General features: G+C 37.7%; 1 protein-coding gene across 7 annotated transcripts in view; it reads left to right on the top strand.

Annotated features, from left to right (window-relative positions):
- The window catches only part of Dab2 (DAB adaptor protein 2), a 51,505-nt gene that overhangs the window by 13,908 nt on the left and 16,196 nt on the right, over positions 1-21,401 (top strand). For 2 of the 7 annotated variants that reach the window (XM_071612692.1, XM_071612690.1), the window contains exons 1-5: positions 10,642-10,708; positions 16,574-16,766; positions 18,089-18,228; positions 19,027-19,125; positions 20,899-21,030. In XM_071612692.1, the coding sequence (XP_071468793.1) occupies positions 10,646-10,708; positions 16,574-16,766; positions 18,089-18,228; positions 19,027-19,125; positions 20,899-21,030 (627 nt within the window). In that variant the 5' untranslated portion in view covers positions 10,642-10,645. Of the gene's footprint in view, positions 1-680; positions 738-4,350; positions 4,522-10,641; positions 10,709-10,755; positions 11,006-16,573; positions 16,767-18,088; positions 18,229-19,026; positions 19,126-20,898; positions 21,031-21,401 lie in introns of those variants that run through there. The other 5 variants (XM_071612695.1, XM_071612694.1, XM_071612693.1 and 2 more) reach the window with 4 other exon arrangements.

Genomic DNA, 21,401 nt, shown 5'->3' with positions numbered 1-21,401 from the left:
TTAATAAAAATTGGATTAGGAACTTAATAGGGGCTTTCAAAGACTTGCCTTTGCATAGGGCTATAGAGTTCAGCTAAGGAAACAAATGATCTAATTGCATTCTTTGATGCTAAAATGCCTCCATAATAGGAGTAGCAAATAGCATATGCCACCACGGAGTGAATTTGCTTAATGCTTCCAGAACTGACTCAATTTACTCTTATTTAACAATCATAGCAGGGGTCAAAAAGCTACAAATAGAGCCCCTAACTAATCATTTATGCCCATCCATGTTTTCCTTAAGTATTGAATTGTCATTTGCTTAGCAGGTAAAGGATCTTGCACAAGTCACGTAGTGATTCAGAGAATAGAGGAGACTGCTCTGAAAGAACACAAAAGCTAATGAAACATCTTGCTCAAATATTACATTTTTTATGAACCAAGGAAGCTTCCTTTATAGTGACTCACTGATGTTGACATTCCTGTGTAGTCTAAGCAGAAGACTTTTTGTGGTTCAGTACAAATAAGAATGTCTCATAAAGCTCCAACAGGTCCAGTTGAAGCCTGGAAAAGTGGCATTTATTAAAGAACAATTCCTATCCATTCATTTTGCACTAGAACTATATACCAGAGCGGTGCCCACATGATTAGTCATCTAAAATAGGAAATGAAATCTGATAAGAATGGTGTGTATTCAACAGGCCTCTCGAAGGAAGAACCCTCATCCCATGTGCTTGCTCTGGGAGTGTATTTCAGTGGTAAGTCAAATTTTTGACCAATCTCTTCCTCCAAAGTGAAGCCTTAAATGATTCATGTGTCCCTGAGTACAAGGCAGTTTTGTAAAAAATAACCTGATAAAAAGGGCAAATATTCAACCAATACTAGAAATTGCAGTGTAACTTGTAATGTTTTGAGTTAAACCCCTCTGTTAGACAATACAGTATCTATTATTAATGTAAATCAAACTCATATATTATGGCAGGAACAGAGGGTGACCCAGGGTTAGATTTACTTTAAAAAGTACCTGCAGCCGGGGATAATTTTGAAAAACTCATTTTAAAATACACAGATATAGTAGGTCCAATAAATAAATCTCCATAGTCTAGAAAACCAGAAAAACTTAACTTAATATATAAAATTATCCTTTCAAATAAATTAAGCCTTTTGGGAAGTAGAAACTCATGTGACACCACAAGATATGATGATTTGTTTAGTTTATGCATGACCTTTTAAAATACCCAAACTTGAGTTTTCAGGTTAACAATAAAATGTTTATAAGGAATAACGCATTGCATGGATATGAGTTCATATTAAAAGACACTAATTATTTCAATTTCATAGAATGATATCCATATAAAAATATGAGGTCTATTATGTTGGACAAGGAAGGATTAGTGTTTTTCTAGGGTCCCCAAAGTTATTGGTAAATGTCACGTTAGGAGCTTATCTTAAAAACAGAAAAAGCATTAAATGAAATTAACATTTAAGTCTTGGGCCTTTGAAAATGTTGTCTAATGGTATGACCAGGATAGTTTTCTTAAATAATTTTGTTTTTACATAGCTGGTACAAACTTTGTTTTCCTTCTTCAACCCTCAATAGTTATAATACTAGCAGAGGTGCCTCAAGAATCCAATGGAATAGACATATTAGAAAATCTTCAAAGTTGCTCTTTAAAACAAACTTTTTGAAACTCATAGAGATCAAGGTGATACTTGAGGTCTTTCCTTGTGTTCTTACAACCAATAAAGAAGGCCAGTGAGCTGTATATTCATTACCTAAGAAGTATCACTTCTCTGAAAGCCTGCATCTATGCAGTTTACTTTTATTTGCAGAGGTCAGTTAGGCAATTTGTCAAAGATGGTGTAGAAAATGAACTCTCCTCAGGTTTTTTGTTTATTTGTTTGTTTGTTGTTTTGTTTTAGTTATTTTATTAGCAGCATTGTTCAGGATCACAGGGTTGGCTCTGTCCTACAATTTCAGAGTTTCTTGAATTACCCTTCCAAATTTAGAGATTGTACATTTCTGCCAACTTGGCCCATCTTGTACTCTGCAACAGTTTCTTAGAGATTTTTTTTTTCCAATAACTTTAAACATGATTTCAACAAAGTTAAGTTAGCCATTTCAGGAAAATATTTTTCACTGTTTGTTCTAAATTTTCAAGACTAAGGTAATAATAATATTTCACCTCATGAAGTTGTATAACACAACCTGACAAGATCTAGGGATTTCCAGTCTGTTCACCTGTCTCGTTTGAACAGGAATCAAGAAGTAAGCAAATGACTTTAATATTCTTATCTCTTCCTGAAGAGTTCTCCTGGCTTTTTAGAAGTATTCTAGAAACTCTTCCTGAGCTTCAGTGTGCTAGAATACAGGTATTAAGGGAAGAATGGGCTGGTTATTGAGTTTCTGATTCTTTGTCAACCTGAAATTCAATAAATAAATGGATAGTCCCTAATTGTTTTTATTTTTAATTTATTTTATCTTATTTTATTTTGCTGGGCTGACATAATTCTCCTGTCTCAGCTTCCCAAGTATCTAGTATTATAGGCACACACCACTTTTCCCCATCACCTTTGATACTTTTAAATGTTTTTGTTTTCTTTCATCTTATTTGAAAGTAACCATGCCTGCTCCAAAACAAGTCAGTGAAATCATGAAGAACCATCCTTACAATGATAATTGAGATACTAAGTACACAAGACAGAAGTAAATGATTTAAAAATTGTCATTTAACATTGGAATTAGCAAAGCCACCAATATTCTTGGAGATGAAACCTAAATGTCCTGTTGGCTGAAAAATCTTGTCTAACTAGAATAGATTGTATCAGACATGGAGATGTGAGCCAATGGTAAGTTGCTCATGGAAGGTTAAAGCCAACCCTAAGGGTAATTGAACACCAAAACAAAGGGCATATTCTATCAAAAATGCCACCTAAGATCTAGAGATGGCATATAAGAACCAGAAAACCTAAACTGATCTTATGTTTAGTCTATTTAAATCCAAGAATGTTTTTTTTCAGAGTTTTGATCTATATGCAGAAATGCAATAGAACCTAAGTCCTAAGTCCCACCTGTATGTACATGTTTACTATAGACATCCCAGTTTGACGGTTCTGTGCTGATGTTACAGGGCAGCTGGATTCTCCTTCCTTTAAACTCTTCAAAAGTCAGCACGTCTCTGAAATTTGAGTTGCATAAAGGTACAGCAACACTCAAGGAAAGCCTTTGAGGATTATATAAATGTGGGGCTCTGCCTGGAAAGGGAAACCACTTTGGAATTTTATATAATTCAGCCACACTATTAAAGAAGAAACCAAATATCAGGCAGTATTTCTTGCACTGGTTTTTGCAAGAGGAAAAGTTTAAGATTACCTGCCTGCTTTTTAACATGCCCTGGTGTGGTATATATCATAAAATAATGCTACTAGTGTACAGCTTAATGTTTAAAACACAGATGCTTTTAAGTAACAGTCTTTCTTAAACTCTTCTAATATCTTTCATATTGACTGCTGTAATGATACTTGAGAATAAAGTGGAACATGTTGAACTCTCAGGATTGGTTGCATACACATCATAGGTGAAGTCAAGAGGGACTCAGATGAATGAACAACTGTATTTTGAGATCCATATGCTAAATACACAGCACATCCATGTGGACTTAGATCAGGATTTCATATGGCAACAAAAAGCAGAACTTGGATATTCTAGGAATCAAATTACTACCATTTTTATATGCTTTCATTTAAAAACTACCTTGAAACTAGGAAAAGGACTTTGTTTTGGTAGATGTATCTAACCTAACTTAGGAAGTATAGCCTTAAAAACAAATACTTGCTGGTCAATTTGCATAACTGTATGAAGAGAAGGCATGAGGGATTGTTGGAAAAGGTATAAATAATGTCGGACTGTTGGCTTAGTAATCAAGTGGATCCATGACTAACAAAGTGTTTTTCCCCTGCAAGGATTAAACATAATATCCATTGTACATTTAGATAATAAATATAAAGTAAAGCTCATGAGTTTACTGGTTTTTGTATCTATTCCACAATGGTCATCCTTGAATCACTGCCCCAACGACACTGTAATAAAAATATTCTGGAGGCTTCTCTGTCAGTAGTTTAATCTGTTTTAAATATTAAAAACTCTAAAATTTTTCATGTTAGTTGTTCATTTTTTAGGACATTTTCTTCCCTTGGATCTAGGGTGAAAGGGAAAGATCATGAAACATAACATTATACTTTATCATCTAATAATACAGAATATAGTTTTTAATTTTTAAAATTAATTTGTCCCATTCACCTATTCTAGTTATCTGTGAGTCTTTTTGCTTTTTAAATCTCCCTTCCCTTTTCTCTTCCCCTTTATTCCAGGTTACTCCATTTTAAACTTAGACATACAAACTCTGGAGGGAACCCTTCTGCCAGCGTCACGGTGGCATGGTGTCTCCAGCATTATCATAGCCACTTAGTAGGTAGCTGACTGAGCTTCTGCTAAAAACCTGGTGAATTTCATCCACTGAAGAAAGAATTAAGGTGACAAAGGCAGGTGTTGCTCATGGTTGGCCCTGTGGGTAATGTCTCAGGGTGTGATGGGAGGTGGGAGGAAGAGTTTGGCAGAGATCCATCATGTCCCCATAGGCCCTCGGGTCAAGCAGGACTTTTAGTGTGCTCACACATGCCACCCACTAGTCAGTGTACCAGGCTGAAAGTGCCCAGGTATCTTCTTGTCTGGATTAAGTGAGAGCCCTGACATTTGAGTTCAGTCTTTAGTAGTTTATAAACTGCTCATCTTGTACCCATAAGGGCTCTCCCCACCCACCACACCTCCTGTTAGATGACTTCAGTCCATTGGCCATTTCCCAGAAATGCTTTGCCTCATATACAAACTTGTTCACCATGTTCCCAGCCACATATGAGGTCTAAAGCCCAAAGAATATGGGGCAGGGAAGCTTTTGCCAAGTCCATCTCACCCTTCAAAAAGCCATATTATCATTTCTTTTAGAATAATGGGTTCCTAATAGTCTTTCCTCAGAATTAATGGGAATCACTCATTGTCCTGTTCCATAAATGAGTTGGTATCTGTCTTAATAGAAAAAGAAGGAGCTAATGAGATGTTCGGCTCAAGATGGTACATAACATGACCTTGGGTTCAATGATAAATTCATTACCCTGACAATCTCTCTTCCTTCAAAAGAGACAATCGCATATAAAGGAACAAATACCAGATCATGAAGGAAGTCAATGCCTCATAATCTTGAAGTGCGAAGGTCTGGTAAAGCTGTGTTGGAGTGTACTCTACACTAGAGCAGAAACCCCATTATCCTTTCCATCCCAATTGTCCTATCCAGCTCAGCTGAGATATGCAGAGAGAATGTACCATAGCCTAGTTGAGCCATGTCCAGATAGTGCCTAATGTGAGGGTAACCCTGACAGAGCATAGCCCCAGTGATCTATACCAGCAATATAAAGCAACGAAAGAAGAGTGATTGTTTGAACCTCTGCAGTTCCCATAAGCCAAAACTTCAATGTTGTCACTTCCTTCTCTTTGTAGAAGTGAGTTAAAGGAGAAAGTTGGATTCCAGTTTTCCTATTCTGTTACAGGATCTCATACTTGAGAACTTGGGTGGAATTTAATTTCTTCTCCCACAATGAGTGGTTGGGATATCCAAGAAAAGATGAGTGTACTTTCTACTGTCAATTCAACCATAAGCTCAGGTGTCCATGCCCACATATTGGAAGACCCCAGGGATATGCCAACACTTACCCTCCCCTCTTTCTTAGAACCTCAGAGAATATAAAAAGGGATTCTAGAATCAACCCCAGCTTTTATTCATTTAAGTGTATTAACTTATACTCAGCTCTGCTAGGAAGTGAGAGCCTATTCTGATTAGAAAAACTATACTACCTTTTTCCATTCAAGTGGAATTAAGCATGCAACAAGAGTCTTTTACTCAAAAAAAAAAAAAAATGAGTGAAATAAAATTGGAGAACTAATCATAAACTTAATTCTTCAGTTCAACTTGTGAACATTGGCCAGATATTCCCAGTGAGTGGGTGTACTGCCTAATCTAGAGATAGACCCTGATGTGGGTGCCTAAAGCCTCTAAAATTCAGCTCCTTCTGAACACTCATCATGATAATGACTATTCTTTAAGTTCTATTAAGAGATATTCTTAATTTTAAAAAGGTCATAATGAGTCAAAGATATTGAAAGTTGCCAATTCCAGAACTTAGACTTTCTATCATCCTGGGTGGGGGTCTAAATACTGAATAATAGAGAATGTACCGAAATAAATTTAAATTCTCTGATCTGAGATTTATATCTCAGACCTAACTAAAGCAGCTAAACCAATGGGCCACTTTAACCAACTATGCTACCCAGACAAAAAATAATCTAATCTAATGACATATGGTTAGACCATGTAAAATCCCTCTTCTGTTTTGGTTCAGTAAACACTTGTGAAATACCGTGTTCAAAATACTTTGCTAAGCTGTCTTTTGTTTCAGCTACTAAATGGAGGGCATTTTTCTTTCTTTCTTTCTTCTTCTTCTGTGTGTGTGTGTGTGTGTGTGTGTGTGTGTGTGTGTGGTGTACTGGGGATTAAACCCAAGGCTTCATGCAAAAACTATGAATGAACTACATTATCAGACCTGAGGTATTCGGTCTCCATATATTGGGCTTTGTGCAGTCTGCTTAAACATAGTTTTAAAAACTAACATATATAATATCCAAGAATAAAACAGGAGAGTCTCATTCTAAGATGTAGATGTTTCCTGGTAACAAATATTTCCTGGTACTAAATCTACTATTTAATAATTAGACAAGTCATATACTTTTTCTAACCCTCAGTTTCTTAATCTTTTCTTTCCTAATATTAATTAATTTATTTATTTGCTATGCTAGGCATTGAACCAGGATCTTGTGCTTTCTAGGTAAGAGTTCTACCACTGAGCTACCCACCCCCCAACCCTCCTAATCTTTTGACTACAATATTCCCTAGATTTCTTTCAACTCAATAATTGTCTGACCCACTTGGTATTTCCTTAAGGGAGCAAAGAGTTGTTATAGATCATGAGAGTTTAAACTTGTCAGTATAAAGGAATCACATGGAAATATTTAAAATATATGATGTTTCCTTCCCCAGAAATTCTGATTTAATTAGTCTGGGTGTGCATGGACTTCAGTGTTTTAATAACTCCCAGTAAAAGTTTCTTGGGTGATCTAAAGTCTCATTGACAATGATGTAGACATGGGTTTAACTTAAGATCCATTAGAAATCTCCTCTGAGAGGTAACTTAAGAGAAGATTGTGTTCCCAAAGTTCTGTTCCCATCAGGACCTACATTCTATAGGCACTGAACACAGAATTGGGAAGAAGGTGATTCTCACTTTGGCAAACCCTCTCACTTTTTCAACTGGATAAATCAATGAAGTCCTACTCCTCCCTGTGTTTCTACTTAATAGCCATTTATTCATTGTTTCTTGTTCTGAAAGCGTTTAAACACCTGAAGTGGAAAAGCTATGTTGGATGCAGTGCAGCTTCCATGGAACACACGCCCAGCTTCCATGAAACCTACCTGTGGTTCAACCAGAGCAGCCATTTATCAAGCACTTCCTACATGAGGCATGGGAGTCCCTATTTAAGTTCCTATTGGTTTTTCCTAACAGCTCAGCAAGCTATATTTCCACTTAGAAGATGAAAAAATAAACTTTGAGTGAGTCACCTCAAGCCACAGAGCTGGACAATAGTGAGTGAGTCCCGGGCAGATGGGACTCCCAAGCTTCTTAGCTGCTATTCTATCTCACAATTTCCCTAAATTAGCCATCTGAGGAACTCAACTCTGGTCTGACTTAGTTCTAAAAATAGGCAAAAACTTTGGTTCAGTGTTTTAAATGATAAATCTTGCAGGATGTACTCCAAGAGTTAAAAACAATGATATGTACTCACTGTAAATTCATAACCATGTATAACTGATTGACACAAGCATGCCCTATTACTGAGGCCCCTGTTACTGAGCAGTGTCAGCACTTACAATAATATACTCCAATGGCTCCTTTTCAGCATTTCCCAGCTTAATAGCCTGCAGAAATCTTATTTCTGCTCAATTTTGCCTTTGCAGGATAGAATACCTACCTTCCTAAACATTTAGGAATCCAAATGGTTAAGGGAAGAAGGCTTTGCAGAAAGGGTCAGAAACAGCCGAACTTTGCTACCCAATTTTAAGCAATGTGTCTTGTTCTCAAAAGATTACTGCAAAGATAGTGGTGAAGGCTGTTTGCTGCCCTCTTGGACCTGAGGTCTGTCTTAGAGGTTAATATTTCACACATCCTATTCAGCATTCAACTAAGGCAGACATAATGTTCCAAAGAACAAGAAAACATGTCCTCTGTCCTGTACAAAGTACTGGGTGCCCTAAGTAAAGATATTTATGTGGCTTTGTTCTTGCGTCTCCTTAATTTCCTCCCCTCTGTCATTTTATGTGATTCCTTCTGAAAATTTAACTGGCATGTTAAAGTCAATGAGATTTTTGAGTTTTTGAAAATACAGGTTAAAACTAGTGGAATAAGGGGGGGAAAGGACAAGAAAAACATATAATAGAAAAGGGAGCACAGATTATACTCAGTTTTGAACTTGTCAGCTTATTAGGGATGTATGTTTTGTTGCTGCATCCATTTCATTGTTTATAAAATAGGGACACTGTTTGATAGCGCTTTCAGGATAAATGTTGTAAATGCTTGGTATACAGTTGTCCTTCTGTATTTATAGGAGATTGGTTCTAGGACCCTCCTTGTATAATAAAATCCTTGGATGCTTAAGTCAATTCTCTAAAAACAGGATAGTATTTGCATATAGCCCATGCAATCTTCCTTTATATATTAAATTGTCTCTGGAGTATTTATTATACCTAATACAATGTAAATGCTATATAAATATTTGTTAGAGTGCATTGTTGAGGGAATAATAATTTTAAAAAGTGTCTGTACATGTTCAGTACAGATGCCATGTTTTCCTGAATATTTTTACTCTGCAATTTTTGAACCCAAAGACGGAAACCAGAAGATATGGAGGCTGACAGTATTAGGTGTTTATTCCATTCCTCTAAACTTTAAAAACAGATGCAACCATCTGTGGAATGGCTTCTATTAAGTTGTTAACTTAAATTATCCTTTTATCAGCATTTTGAGACCAACTAAGCCAGTTCCTGCCTGATCCATATAATTAAGATAGAAGGAATGCTTGGGGGTGGGGGACTGACAAACTTGTGTTATGATGTTGTTTCGGAACCCTGGAATTATTCAAGTAGTACCATTGCTGATAGCAGTACAGTCGCACTGGTGAGAAGGATGAGCAGATAGAAAAAGATGTCAGCCAAATTTGTTCCTACAACGTCCAAGTGGACCATAGTCCACCATTCTAGCTTTTCTAGGGTGCAAATACTAAATATTTTCCATGAATCACTTTAAGAGCTAAACAAACCTTAGCTGGCTTTTTATTAGTGCAAAGGACATAGACATTCCAAGATGACTCACACAGTCTTCTGGTATACATCTCCCAGAGCCTTCTCAGAAACCAAGGAAGATGTTGCAAGCTCCAAAATCTCTTCTGGTCATCTGACTCTGGTGTCATGGAAGGGGGAAATCCCCACATTTTTTTTAGGGAAGTTTGAACTAAGTCCAAAATCTCAGTTAGGTAGCTTCACTCAAATGGAAGCTAAGTTTATTGATTTAGTAAAGTTTCATTTAGAGCTTTCTATTTTATTTTGAAGACTTAAGAAGGAGTCAAGGATATAGAATAACTTTAGAGTCCCATTTGTTTCTAGATGTGTCATCCTTCTTCTCTTTTTCATCTTATAATGAAGGGAAACAGCCTGTCTTGGAGAGCTAGAATAACAAACCAGCTCTGTTTAGATGGAGGACTATTCATGTGACTCTGTATATGTTTTTGAGCTTTGCTTGATAATCCCTGTCTTATGATGACTCCCTTCTGTGTGGTTCCTGACTGATTTTGTGCTCCTTGATCAGAAAGGCCTGGGCTTCAACCCAACAAATGAAAGATTGTATACTTCCTCCTTGTCCTACACTCACTCGTTCCCCTTTATGAGAAATTTCTTATCATACTCCAGCTTTAAAACAAAGTATAATTTAACCTAATCTAGATACTTTCTGCAACACTTCCTTAGTTTGAGAAAGTAATCGAAGGAAATTGTTAGGACATACTTTGGCCCTCAGATCCCTTTTGCAGGTCTGATCCCTTTCCAAAAATCAGTTCATTATAAATCTTCTAAAGGTTTTATAGGCACAAGTGATAACTCTATAATACTGTTGGAAGGATTTTGCATTCAAATTTTAAATTTAGGTTGATTGTTCTTCCCAAAGGGATCTAAGTCTATAAGCTAGACTTCTTCCACCTACGGCATGTCAGATGGTATTGGAGTTTGTATCTGGAATACCCCCCAAGGGCTCAGGTGTTGTAGGCTTGGTTCCCAGCTGGTGGCACTATTGAGAGGTGGTGGAAACTTCTGGAGATGGGGCCTAGTTGAAGGAAGTAGGTCAGTGGGGGTGTGTCCTTAAAGAGTACTTATTGTCCTCAGCCCCTTCTTCTCTTCTCTCTGCTTTCCTCCAGCCATGAGGTGAGCAGTTCTTCCTCTACCACATGCTCACCACCATGATGTTCTGTCTCACCACAGGAATCAGTGATGGAGCCAAATGGACTGAAACCACTGAAACTGTGAGCCAAAATAAACTTTTCCTCCTTTAAGTTGTTTTTCAAAGGTAGTTTGTCACGGTGATGGAAAGCTAACTAACAGATGGTAAGGAAGGCCTCTTGGGAGAAGGTGAACATTTATCCCTCCAATATATGCATGACTAGATGCATACTTGTTGAAATCATTCAATATTTTGAACGTTTTTCTTTTAGAAAGGAGTTCATCTTTGAGTCTCAGAGCATGTGGGCAGTCTACCTTCTGATGATTGTAGGGAGAGATACACTTTCAACTGCATGGCTTACAATGAAGATTTACACTTGGTAATTGCAACTCGAAATACACATCCATTTTCTTCAGGGAATTTCTGCCAAAGAAAGTTTTTCTCTCTTTTTTTCCCCCTTGTCCTTGGAATTGTTCATTGCCAAATAAGTAAAAGATATAGTCAAGGGAAAAAAATACTAAAACAATTTCAAAACTGTGAAAGCTATATGGAAGTATCTGAAAAGAGAAGTTCTTGCTGTATAAACCTATAGTAGGATGGCACCTCTTACTTTTTAAACCCTTTCTTTTGGACCAGTCTGCCAACACTATATTTGATACCTGTCTTGAGTTATGTGGCTGTTATGTCTTATATTACATTTATGAATAAACCCATGTGATGCCATTCCCTCCCCATGTCTGTCAAAGTGCTTTGTGGCACTTCTCAAATTCCTTTAATTCCATATGCTTCCCCCCGTGATGTCTTTTCTTGTCAGAATTAATTTCCTACAAGGAAGTATGATATCAGGCTTCCAAGATGAAGCCTTAGGACCAGATTGAAGTATGATATCAGGCTTCCAGCCTTAGGACCAGATTACTTTTCAGCCAATGATTCCACACAGTTCTTAGCCATCTTGCCTCTGCTGCCCACGAGTGCTTTGTTGAATTCTCCATAATGCTGACTTGAGCAAGATAGACTTGAAGGGATTGCTACACAAATGCTCCTAGTTTATTGCAAAAAGAAAGAATAGGATATAGCCCTGAAATCCCCCAAACAATGTAGTTTTTTAAAAGCATACAAGGAAGGGCTGCAGATGTAGCTCAGTTCAGACCCCATATATGTGTGAGTGTGTGTGTGTGTGTGTGTGTGTGTGTGTGAGAGAGAGAGAGAGAGAGAGAGAGAGAGAGAGAGAGAGAGAGAGAGGCAGGTGGGGGGAGAGGGAAGTATTCTTAAATTACACACTTGGATCCATAATATTTAGATTACCCTGAAGAATAGTTCTTCAACTATAAAATCAAAACAGATTAATTTTAGCATTGTATCAGAGTCCAGTCCACACCAGCTATTTTAAAGTATCTTAGTGTTAAGTATTAACCAGGTGTGAAATTGTCACCTGAATGACTGAGAAGGTAAAGGGGGAGCATAAAATCATCACTGGATAAGCAGAATACAAAAGATAACCACCACCCTAAGGGCTAGAGACCAAAAGGAAGATGCTGGAATCATCAAAGCTTATAAACTTGGAAGACAGGTTCTCCTTGGCCTGCTACTAAGAGAAGCGGTGCTACTCAGCTACAGCTGGAGTCCCTGTGTTCTGAAGACCTGGAATGCTGGTGCTGGAAAGAGAGCAACAGAGGACTGATGCTTGTGTGTCCAAGGAGACCACTATGAGGCTAGTTCTGCAAGTCTAGGAAATGCTGAAAACTGTATTCAGCCACTGCTATAGGAAGCAACTTGCTGCTAAGGTGAAGAACCTCTGTGAGAATCAAGAATCACACTCACAGGAGCTTTGGGCCATCAGGAGAAATCCACCTGATGCAAATGGAAATGTGTGGGTCCCTTGTCCAGCTTGGCAGTCTCTTTCTAGCATCCCTTGTTGGCACAGCTGACATGCAGCCAGATGGCAAAGGAAAAATGTTTGCAGAGTCCCAGGTCCAGCCTCGCAAAGCAAGGTACAGGAGGGTGATTCTGAAGCTAAGCCAACTTAATAACTGGCATAGACCACCCCTTCGGCTATTCAGCATCCATGACAAGTCTCAGTCCTTAGAAGACATATACATTTGAAAACGTACACATTTGAACCACTCCTTCTGCACCAAAGCAAGTTTTTCCATCTAACAATCTGAAACTATCCTTCATTCAAAGAAAGATATTCTCACCCTGTCCCCAAACCAGGAAGCTACATTAAAAAAAAAATGTACCTTTGGGCTACATTAAACATTTTTAGAATTTAGTCATAGTCCTATCTGAATAATCTGCCACCTAAAGACAAAACCTTATATTAAAAAGGAAAGATAAGAAATAAGTAATGCATACATGTTTATATAAATATCAAGCAAGCAAGAAAATATGCACGCCTGCAACCATCCTTATTACCATTCACACAAATGGCTTCTGTATGCCAGACTTTGAGAAATGAGTCTCCTACATTCAAGAAGATGACAGTTCAAGGGTAGACAAACTGGTAGACAGACTTGTATGAAAATAAGGTGATGGTCATGTGTGTGTAGAGGGAAGCGGGGGAACTTAAGGGCTAGGTCTTATCTATTGTCCTTAGGGACAAATAAATAACAGGGGAGGAGGGACAGATGTTGGGTAAGGGGCATCTCAGCAAATTCAAGTTAAAACCATAAACCATTCTAAAGAAATGAGAAACTTGAGGTAGGTATACAGGAGTGAAAAAAAAATGAAGGTGAAGCAAAATATTTAAGAGCCTTAAATAAAAAAATGAAAAAGTCAAATCTTTGTCCTAAATTCAAGGGAGAGCTACTACAGAATTGAGTGGAAAGCTTTCAAGTTTATTCTAATATTTAGAGAAACTTAATTCTAAAAAAAAAAAAAAATCCATGTCATCTTAATTGACCAAACATAAGAGCGAAGAGTAGGGGGGAAATAGCCTCATTTATAGGTGTAGCCTCATTTCTAATGTATGCTAAAGTATACCCTCAAAAGTACTGAAAGCAAATTAGTTGGATTTGGTCAGGAGACACATCAGCAACTATAGTTGAACCCTAGAGGAAAGTTGAGATAAGGAATCCTTGAAGAGATGGGAATAGGAAAAGGCAGAGAGTACAAGGTCATCAGTTATAGATTTTTAATTCCAAAACAGATTACGAGATTATAATCAGAGGGGCTACTATGTCTCACTGAAGTATACCCCTTATTTCTAAGATGAGATCTGAGAAATGTGTTAAAGTGAGGACTCACTGGGGAGAAGAGAAGATGAAGACTGTTGTGTCTCATTAGATCAGAACTTAATCTCACTTTCTGACATGGTTAACATGGGCAAATATCCACGTTCTTGGGGGGAAAAATTTCTGAATTAAGAAAATGATTATTGGCCCGAAATTTAAAGGATACAGGTATGTCTCCAAGCAACCAATTTGGAAACCATTGAAACCAATCAAGGCATCCAAAATGGAAGTGTTCTGTTTCTCCAGAGCTGCTATAACAAATTATCACAAGCTGGGTGGCTAAAAGCAAGATAATTTTTTTCTCAGTCCTGGAGGTAAGACGACCAGAATCAGGACATCATGGCCTTGGTTCCTTCAGGAAGCTCTGAGGGAGAACCCATTCCATGTTCCTCTTCTGGCTTCTGGTGGGTGCTGGCAATACTTGGCTTTCCTTGTATGTAGATACATCACCCTGGTCTCTACCTTTATCTTCATATCACCTCCTCTGTGAGACACTGTGCCTCAAATCTCCTTCTGCCATTTTTATTTTTACTGTCTTAAGTTGGGGTTCTCATTGTGTTTCTCAGGCTCATCTCAAACTCTTAAGCTCAAGGGATCCCAAGGAGCTGGGGCAACAGATGAACCTAGAGACTTGCACGTTTTAAAATCAAGCATTTGCTATTGTATTTAGGGAAATTCTTAAATGCAGGATGATCTCATTTCCAGAATCTTAACTATAATTGCAAAGATTCCTTTCCTAAATAAGGTCACATTCCATATGTTCAGAGTTACAACTTATACATATCTACTATGATATATAATAGAGCATCTCTATAGTTATTATGTGGCTTTTTTTTTTTTATGTCGCTGGAGATTGAATTCAGGGACTCCTGCATGTTGGGCAAGCACTCTTCCACTGAACACTGGGCTATACTTTCAGTCCTTTTTAAATTTTATTTTGAGACAAGATCTCACTAAATTGACTAGGTTAGCCCTAAACTTGTGATCATCCCACCTCAGCCTACTGAGTAGGTGGGATTATGGTTTTGCACCACCATACCCAGTTTACAGTATGGCTTCTAAGATGAGATTCATCGGTGCCTGTTAAAGAACTCTGACTTTGAGCCAGTTGATGGGCTAGAAACTTGGTTCTGTACTTTAGCAGGTGCTAACATTTCTGTGCCTTGGCTTTTCCTCTGGAAAATGAAATAATGCTTGATCATCACACTCATAAAGCTGCTGTGAAACTTTTGGAGTTAATATAATTTTTAAAAAACCTAATAGTGCCTAATCCCCCCAAATATCTTGAAACCAATCAAGGCATCCAAAAGTCCAGCCCAAGTAAGACCGAGTCTTCTACTATGTAAGACTTGCAACTATAAATAGACTGTCTCCCTGGCTACCTACCAGTCAGATGAATTTGAGCAAAATTAACTACTAAATTTCCAAATGAAACAATTCAGATAACATTGATCATACATGGATTATATACATATAATCCATATGTATATACTCCTAAAACTATAAAGGTCATTTAAAAACTCAAAGGGGGGAAGAAATAAATGCTGTCCAAGAAAACACATTGAAATTTATGAAGAGGGCTTTTTAGCCCTTGAATAAAACCTGAGGTGTACCTTTTGCCTTAAGATGTCTAACAAGTAGCATACATTCCCATGCACTGGGTTTGACCTTTTAATTAAATGCTCAAATCAATTGGCAGTATAGAGACAGAATGATTTCATGGTAGTGGTGCTGGGGTGGTTCTAGCTCAGAGGTAGTCTTTGCAGGATTATAGAACAATGACTGACTTTTCTTTGCCTTTGGTTTGCAGTTGACCTTCATACTCTAGCTCTCTCTAGAGTTGTATAGACACTTTGGCTAGTGAGAAGTCAAAGAAATTTTTGAAACATTAGTTCATTTCTGTGGGCTTGCAATGACTTTTTTTCCCTCTTTTACCTAAACTATGATGCATGGGAAAACTTTATGAGAGCATATAATACAACTATTTGAGGATAGTAATGCTAAATAATAGCATATAAGTATTTATAGTCAGTGAATTGCACAATTGGCACCCATTCGTTCTCTGGTACATGTGTCAGTGTCAAAAATGGACACCTTTTAAAGTGTGGTGTTTGGAGATCAGTGAGATCAAATGCAAAATCCTAGTATTTAAAAAAATACTTATCAATATGATTAAGATAAATTCATAACTCTGTGTGTGTGCACATGTGGGCAAGAGTGTGTGGTCTGGGGATTGAACCTAGAGACTTACACATGCCTTCTGAGCACTCCACCATTGAGCAACATCCCCAGCCCATAACCCCACTCTTGTCACTGTCAATGTAGATAAAAAATATATGAATTAAATTCATAATTCTCAATTTTAAAACCAGTTACAATCTTAGCAGACTCTGCATTCAGTGTATTTCTGTTTTGCAATGAAACTCAGCAAGTTTGTTGATCCCTATCTTAAATACTAGATTTTTATGCTGAAGTTCTAATACAAGCTATTCAGCTAGATAATCATTAAATTTTAACAGATACCAAGTATTTAAGGAAAAGTTTGTTAAACATACTTACCTACTACCTACTTCCCTGCTCTCAGAGTTCATGCTAACAGAGAAGAAGGAATAACATGAGTACACCGAGCTGTGAAGGAGAATCATTAGCTATAGTGGTTCTGGGTTTTCTGTGTTCTGACCTCATCATGCCTCATATGTATTATTTGCCCACAGGTGTGTGTTGTAGGTTATGTTCATTTGAGACCTCTCCATCGGGGATCGCCTGGTGTCATTAAGTGTCTGCTGGTGCTGGGTTTGCTGCTTTCCTTCTTTGCCATGTCTAACGAAGTAGAAACGAGCACAACCAATGGTCAGCCTGACCAACAGGCTGCACCAAAAGCACCGTCGAAGAAGGAGAAGAAGAAAGGTATGGAAAAGTCCTCCGGAGGCAGCTAAAGGGAGCTAGAGGTGGTTACCTCTGCCTTTAAAAAAATGTGAGATTTGGGGTACCATGAGTACTGCCTCTTGGCTGACTGCCTCATTAGCTTAGTCTCAGTTTTCCCTAAACAGCAAAGGTGTACTTTGGCAGAAGGGATAGGTTCACCTCATGTGTAATGAGACTGGTCTTCAGATGTGTGATTGCACCAACTTAGGTCCTGCTGGAAACTTTCATGGATCTTGTTCAGTTAGTAATACAACCATCAGTTACCTTTCAATGATCTACCAACCACTTGGTTTTATTGAAGTCGCTATTTCTAAAAATCAAAATGTGTATCTTGTTAGACCCTTTTCTTTTGATCTAAAGTACCACCAGAAAGTGATGAAATTGGAGAATATAATGCTAAGTGAAGCAAGCCAATCCCCAAAAACCAAAGGCTGAATGTTTTCTTTGATATGAGGATGCAGACACATTATGGTGATTGGGCGGGGGTGGGGGGGCATGGGAGGAATGGAGGAACTTTAGATAGGGCAAAGGGGAGGAAGGGGAAAGGAGGAGGCATGGGGGTAGGAATGATGGTGGAATGAGTTAAACATCATTACCCTAAGTGCATGAATAAGACAGAAATAGTGTGAAAATACTTTGTGTACAACCAGTGTCTTGAAAAATTGTGCTCTATATGTGTAATATGAAATGAACTGCATTCTACCATCATGTATAACAAATCAGAATAAATTTTTTAAAAAGTGACAGTGTTCCTAATCATTCAGAGCCTGAGAATATGCCATGACTTGCTTGGTTTTTACTACTACCCTTTAGTTGTGGGAATGAGACTGCACAGTTCTTTTAAGAGGAGTAAAATAAGATATCTTTATGGGATAATTACCTTAATTATTGTCAAGGGAAATTACCTATATTTCCCTTTTTTATTGATAGCTCAAAATGTTAGTAAATTGTATATTAGTAAATTATTTTTCTCACTAAAAAATATAATCCTTATAATATAATTTTTAAAGACTCAGATGAAGAAGTCCAACTCTCACTTTACATATTCCCATGGTTTCCCCTCATGAATTTTCTATTTTTCAGAATTTATTTTATCTCCACCCCAACTCCATATTCAATACTACAGAGCATGATTTTGCTCAAAAGAAGAAAGAATAAGACAGAATAAAATATTCCACTTAAGATAAATTATAGTATAATCAAGATTAATGCTTCTTGAAATTTGGAGATTCCAGGGCACATTTGGTCTTACCTAGGACTGGTATTTAAATAAAATTTTATCTTATATTTTTTTCATTCCTCAGGCTCTGAAAAGACAGATGAGTATCTCTTGGCAAGGTTCAAAGGTGATGGTGTGAAATACAAGGCCAAGCTAATTGGAATTGATGATGTGCCAGATGCACGAGGGGATAAGATGAGCCAAGACTCCATGATGAAACTCAAGGTAAAAGGAGCAGAATGCTTTTATCTTTTTATGTTAAATGACCAGCAAAAAGGATTATTTTCAAAGCTCATGTTTACCTGTATCTCGGTGATTTGAAAATTTTTTAATCCCACCAGTAATCCGGTTGTGTCTAATTTTCTGAGAAACCCTGAGTTATGTCTAATTTTCTGAGAAACCCTGAGTTAGTTGGTCCATTTCAAGCACTGCTCTAGAGACCTGGTTTCATCAAGGATATCATGGATCTGGATGCCTTTCACTTTGGCTGACTCAGTGCTTGAATGAACCAAGCCCAACAGTCTTCTCTCATTCACTGATTATAGAACCTGTGTGCAAGGGTGTGCCTGGTCTGATGTTGTGCAGAGGGTATGGGATACCCTGTTTTTCACCTGGAAAGTGTCCAGAAAAGATTCAGGACCCTACCTAGAAATTGGTGTTCTTTAGTGTTATCCCTGCAGAGTTTTAAATTTTTAAATTCAGTACTATGTCACTATGTAGACCTGATTAAACAGGCAATACTCATTAGACAATATAAGACTTAGAAGAAGCATCTTTGAAGATCTTCGAGTCCAGTCCCCTTTTCTTTACCAGGAGAACTACAGTGACTTGTTTGAGTTGCCCAGCTAAGAGATGCCTGCTCAATGGTCTTTGACTCCATCCTCTTATCCCAGATGAAAGGCACCTCATCCTTTCATAGCTGGCAAACCAAGTTGGAAACAAAGCTATCTTTTAATTTTTTAATATTAATAGCACTTCAGGATATTTTAAATTTGTTTTTTCTTGTCTTTTCAATCTCATCAGGGCATGGCAGCAGCTGGACGGTCTCAGGGACAACACAAACAAAGGATCTGGGTCAACATTTCCCTTTCTGGGATAAAAATAATTGATGAGAAAACTGGGGTAAGAATTCACATTCGCTGACACCTACCTGAGCACCTGAGTGTGACAAATTATGTGCTGCTTGGATTTCAGCTTCCTTTTTTTTTTCTTTCTCAAAGTTCTATTAAAAAAAAGTATTATTTCTCCAGAAATAATAAGCAGAAAACAGAATAGAAGGTGGAGTCAAGATACCCTGTATTGGAATTTATTTCCTATAAGAGATGTGAATCTAAGTCTTTGAACACAGGTGTGCTATAAGTACCACATTATTTGGACCTCAAGCATACAGAACTAGATGAACCCTAATTCCCGGTTTGTGATTTTTTTCATGGGTCTATGCAAAGCTCTCATTTGATTTTTAATATATTGATCACATGTGAACTTATCAACTAAACTAAAGCTGAAATATTATTTAAAACACATCTAGCTTTTTTTCCCCACCTGTCTTTTCCCTCACAGAAGTAACCTTCCTTAGTGTGTGTGTGTGTGTGTGTGCGTGTATGTGCGTATGTGTGTGTGTGTGGTGTTGCTACTGTTTCCATGACACATGAACAATTGTGCTTGTTTTGTTTTAGTTTTGCTACTGAACAAAAAGCTATCCTATTTCAATTCTTCTGGGGCATTTTTTTTCCTATTCAACATAAGATTCATCCACTTAAAATATTGTTTATAGCCCATTTTCGTTGGTGTACAATACTGTATTTGTATTAACACACTGTGGGAAGACCTCTAGTTACTATTCACCCCTTCCTGGAGATGCCCATTGTCTAGTCTGTAAAATCCACCATCACACTCAGAGCTAGGCTTCCTGGTGCATGCTCACCCAGCCTGCTGGGCTCAGATCCTCTGACATTACCATCTCCATCATTATTCTTCAACCCTTCCCCCCACTCCACCCCATGGTACTGGGGATTGAACCCATGACCTTACACTTACACAAGGAAGTGCTCTACCTCTGAAATAAATGTCCAATCTTTTCCTTCAACTCTTAACTCCTGTTTCCTCAAGCCCATCAGAGAATGGAGGCAGGTTTCACTCATGAGCATTCTCTCTCCATCTCTCCTTAAAATATGATCTTTGGGTGATCTTAGGCATTTGGAAACAAGACACATACTGCCATATATAAATATACATGATGAGCCAAATCCTGTTGCATTTGCTGGAAAGGGTCAAGAGAAATGAACTCCCCACCTCATGTACTTCTGGATAATGACATAGACCATCTAGGACAAGTCCATGAACAATACTTGATGACAACACTTGATAACTTCCAGAAAATACAGGGGATCCTTATTCTAATACTATACAGAATGATTCCTTGGCTATTCTGAGGTGTTGTCCAAGGAACCCTGGGGATATAAGTTTGACTTTGAATTGAGAAAGCAGACCTACTTGGGTTGGCTTAAGGGTTACACATTCCCTCTTTCCTTTAGAGGTTCTTGGTATCCTTATCCTCAATCATTTTTTTTTTTTTTTTTTTTTTTTTTTTTTTTTTTTGCTGTGTGGCATCAAACCTTTGGGATTGAAAGATTCAATTTCATTATTTTAAGAAGGAAAATTCTTCCCACTTTTGTTCTCTGTTCCTACTTCCTTGTGGGCCTTTTCTAGCAAGGATTCATGTAGCTCTAACTTTCTACCTAGAGACTAAAAAGTCTTTATTCAGATGATTTAACCTGTTCATACATGCTGTGTCTGATGCCTAGCAGTGCTGGCCTAGAAATAGATTCTCACATCACTGGGTCACATCCCTAGCCCTAGTTTACTCAATAAATAATTGTTTATGTTTGTTTTCAGGTGATAGAGCATGAACATCCAGTAAATAAGATTTCTTTCATTGCCCGTGACGTGACAGACAACAGGGCATTTGGTTATGTGTGTGGAGGAGAAGGCCAACATCAGTTTTTTGCCATAAAAACTGGGCAACAGGTAAGCTGTGAACCTTGAGACATCCTTGGGGACTGATCCTCTGTGGAGCAGAGAAGTATCTGTCACAGAACTAGAAAACTTGCTGGGAATAATCAAATGAATGAGAGTAAAATAATGACCCAGAGTAAAATAATGACCCAGAGCATTAGTATCATTAAAGAGTCTTTGGATTAACAAATAGTCATTGATACCCATGTGGCATGAAGTTTGTGAGAACAGACTTTATTTTAAAGTCAATGCTGATTTTAGAACAATAGTGAGTTGTTCCCAGAAACCTTGAAGAGACTGTGAAAATAGTCATGGCACCTCTTCTTTTGTCTAAATACTCACTAGCCCTGCTTCCTTTGTGTATCTAAGGGTAATGGTGATGT

Source organism: Marmota flaviventris, chromosome 5 (assembly GCF_047511675.1).
Source record: "Marmota flaviventris isolate mMarFla1 chromosome 5, mMarFla1.hap1, whole genome shotgun sequence".
Classification (NCBI taxonomy): domain Eukaryota; kingdom Metazoa; phylum Chordata; class Mammalia; order Rodentia; family Sciuridae; genus Marmota; species Marmota flaviventris.
Note: the sequence above shows the minus strand (reverse complement) of the source record. Positions and strands in the feature narration are given on the sequence as shown.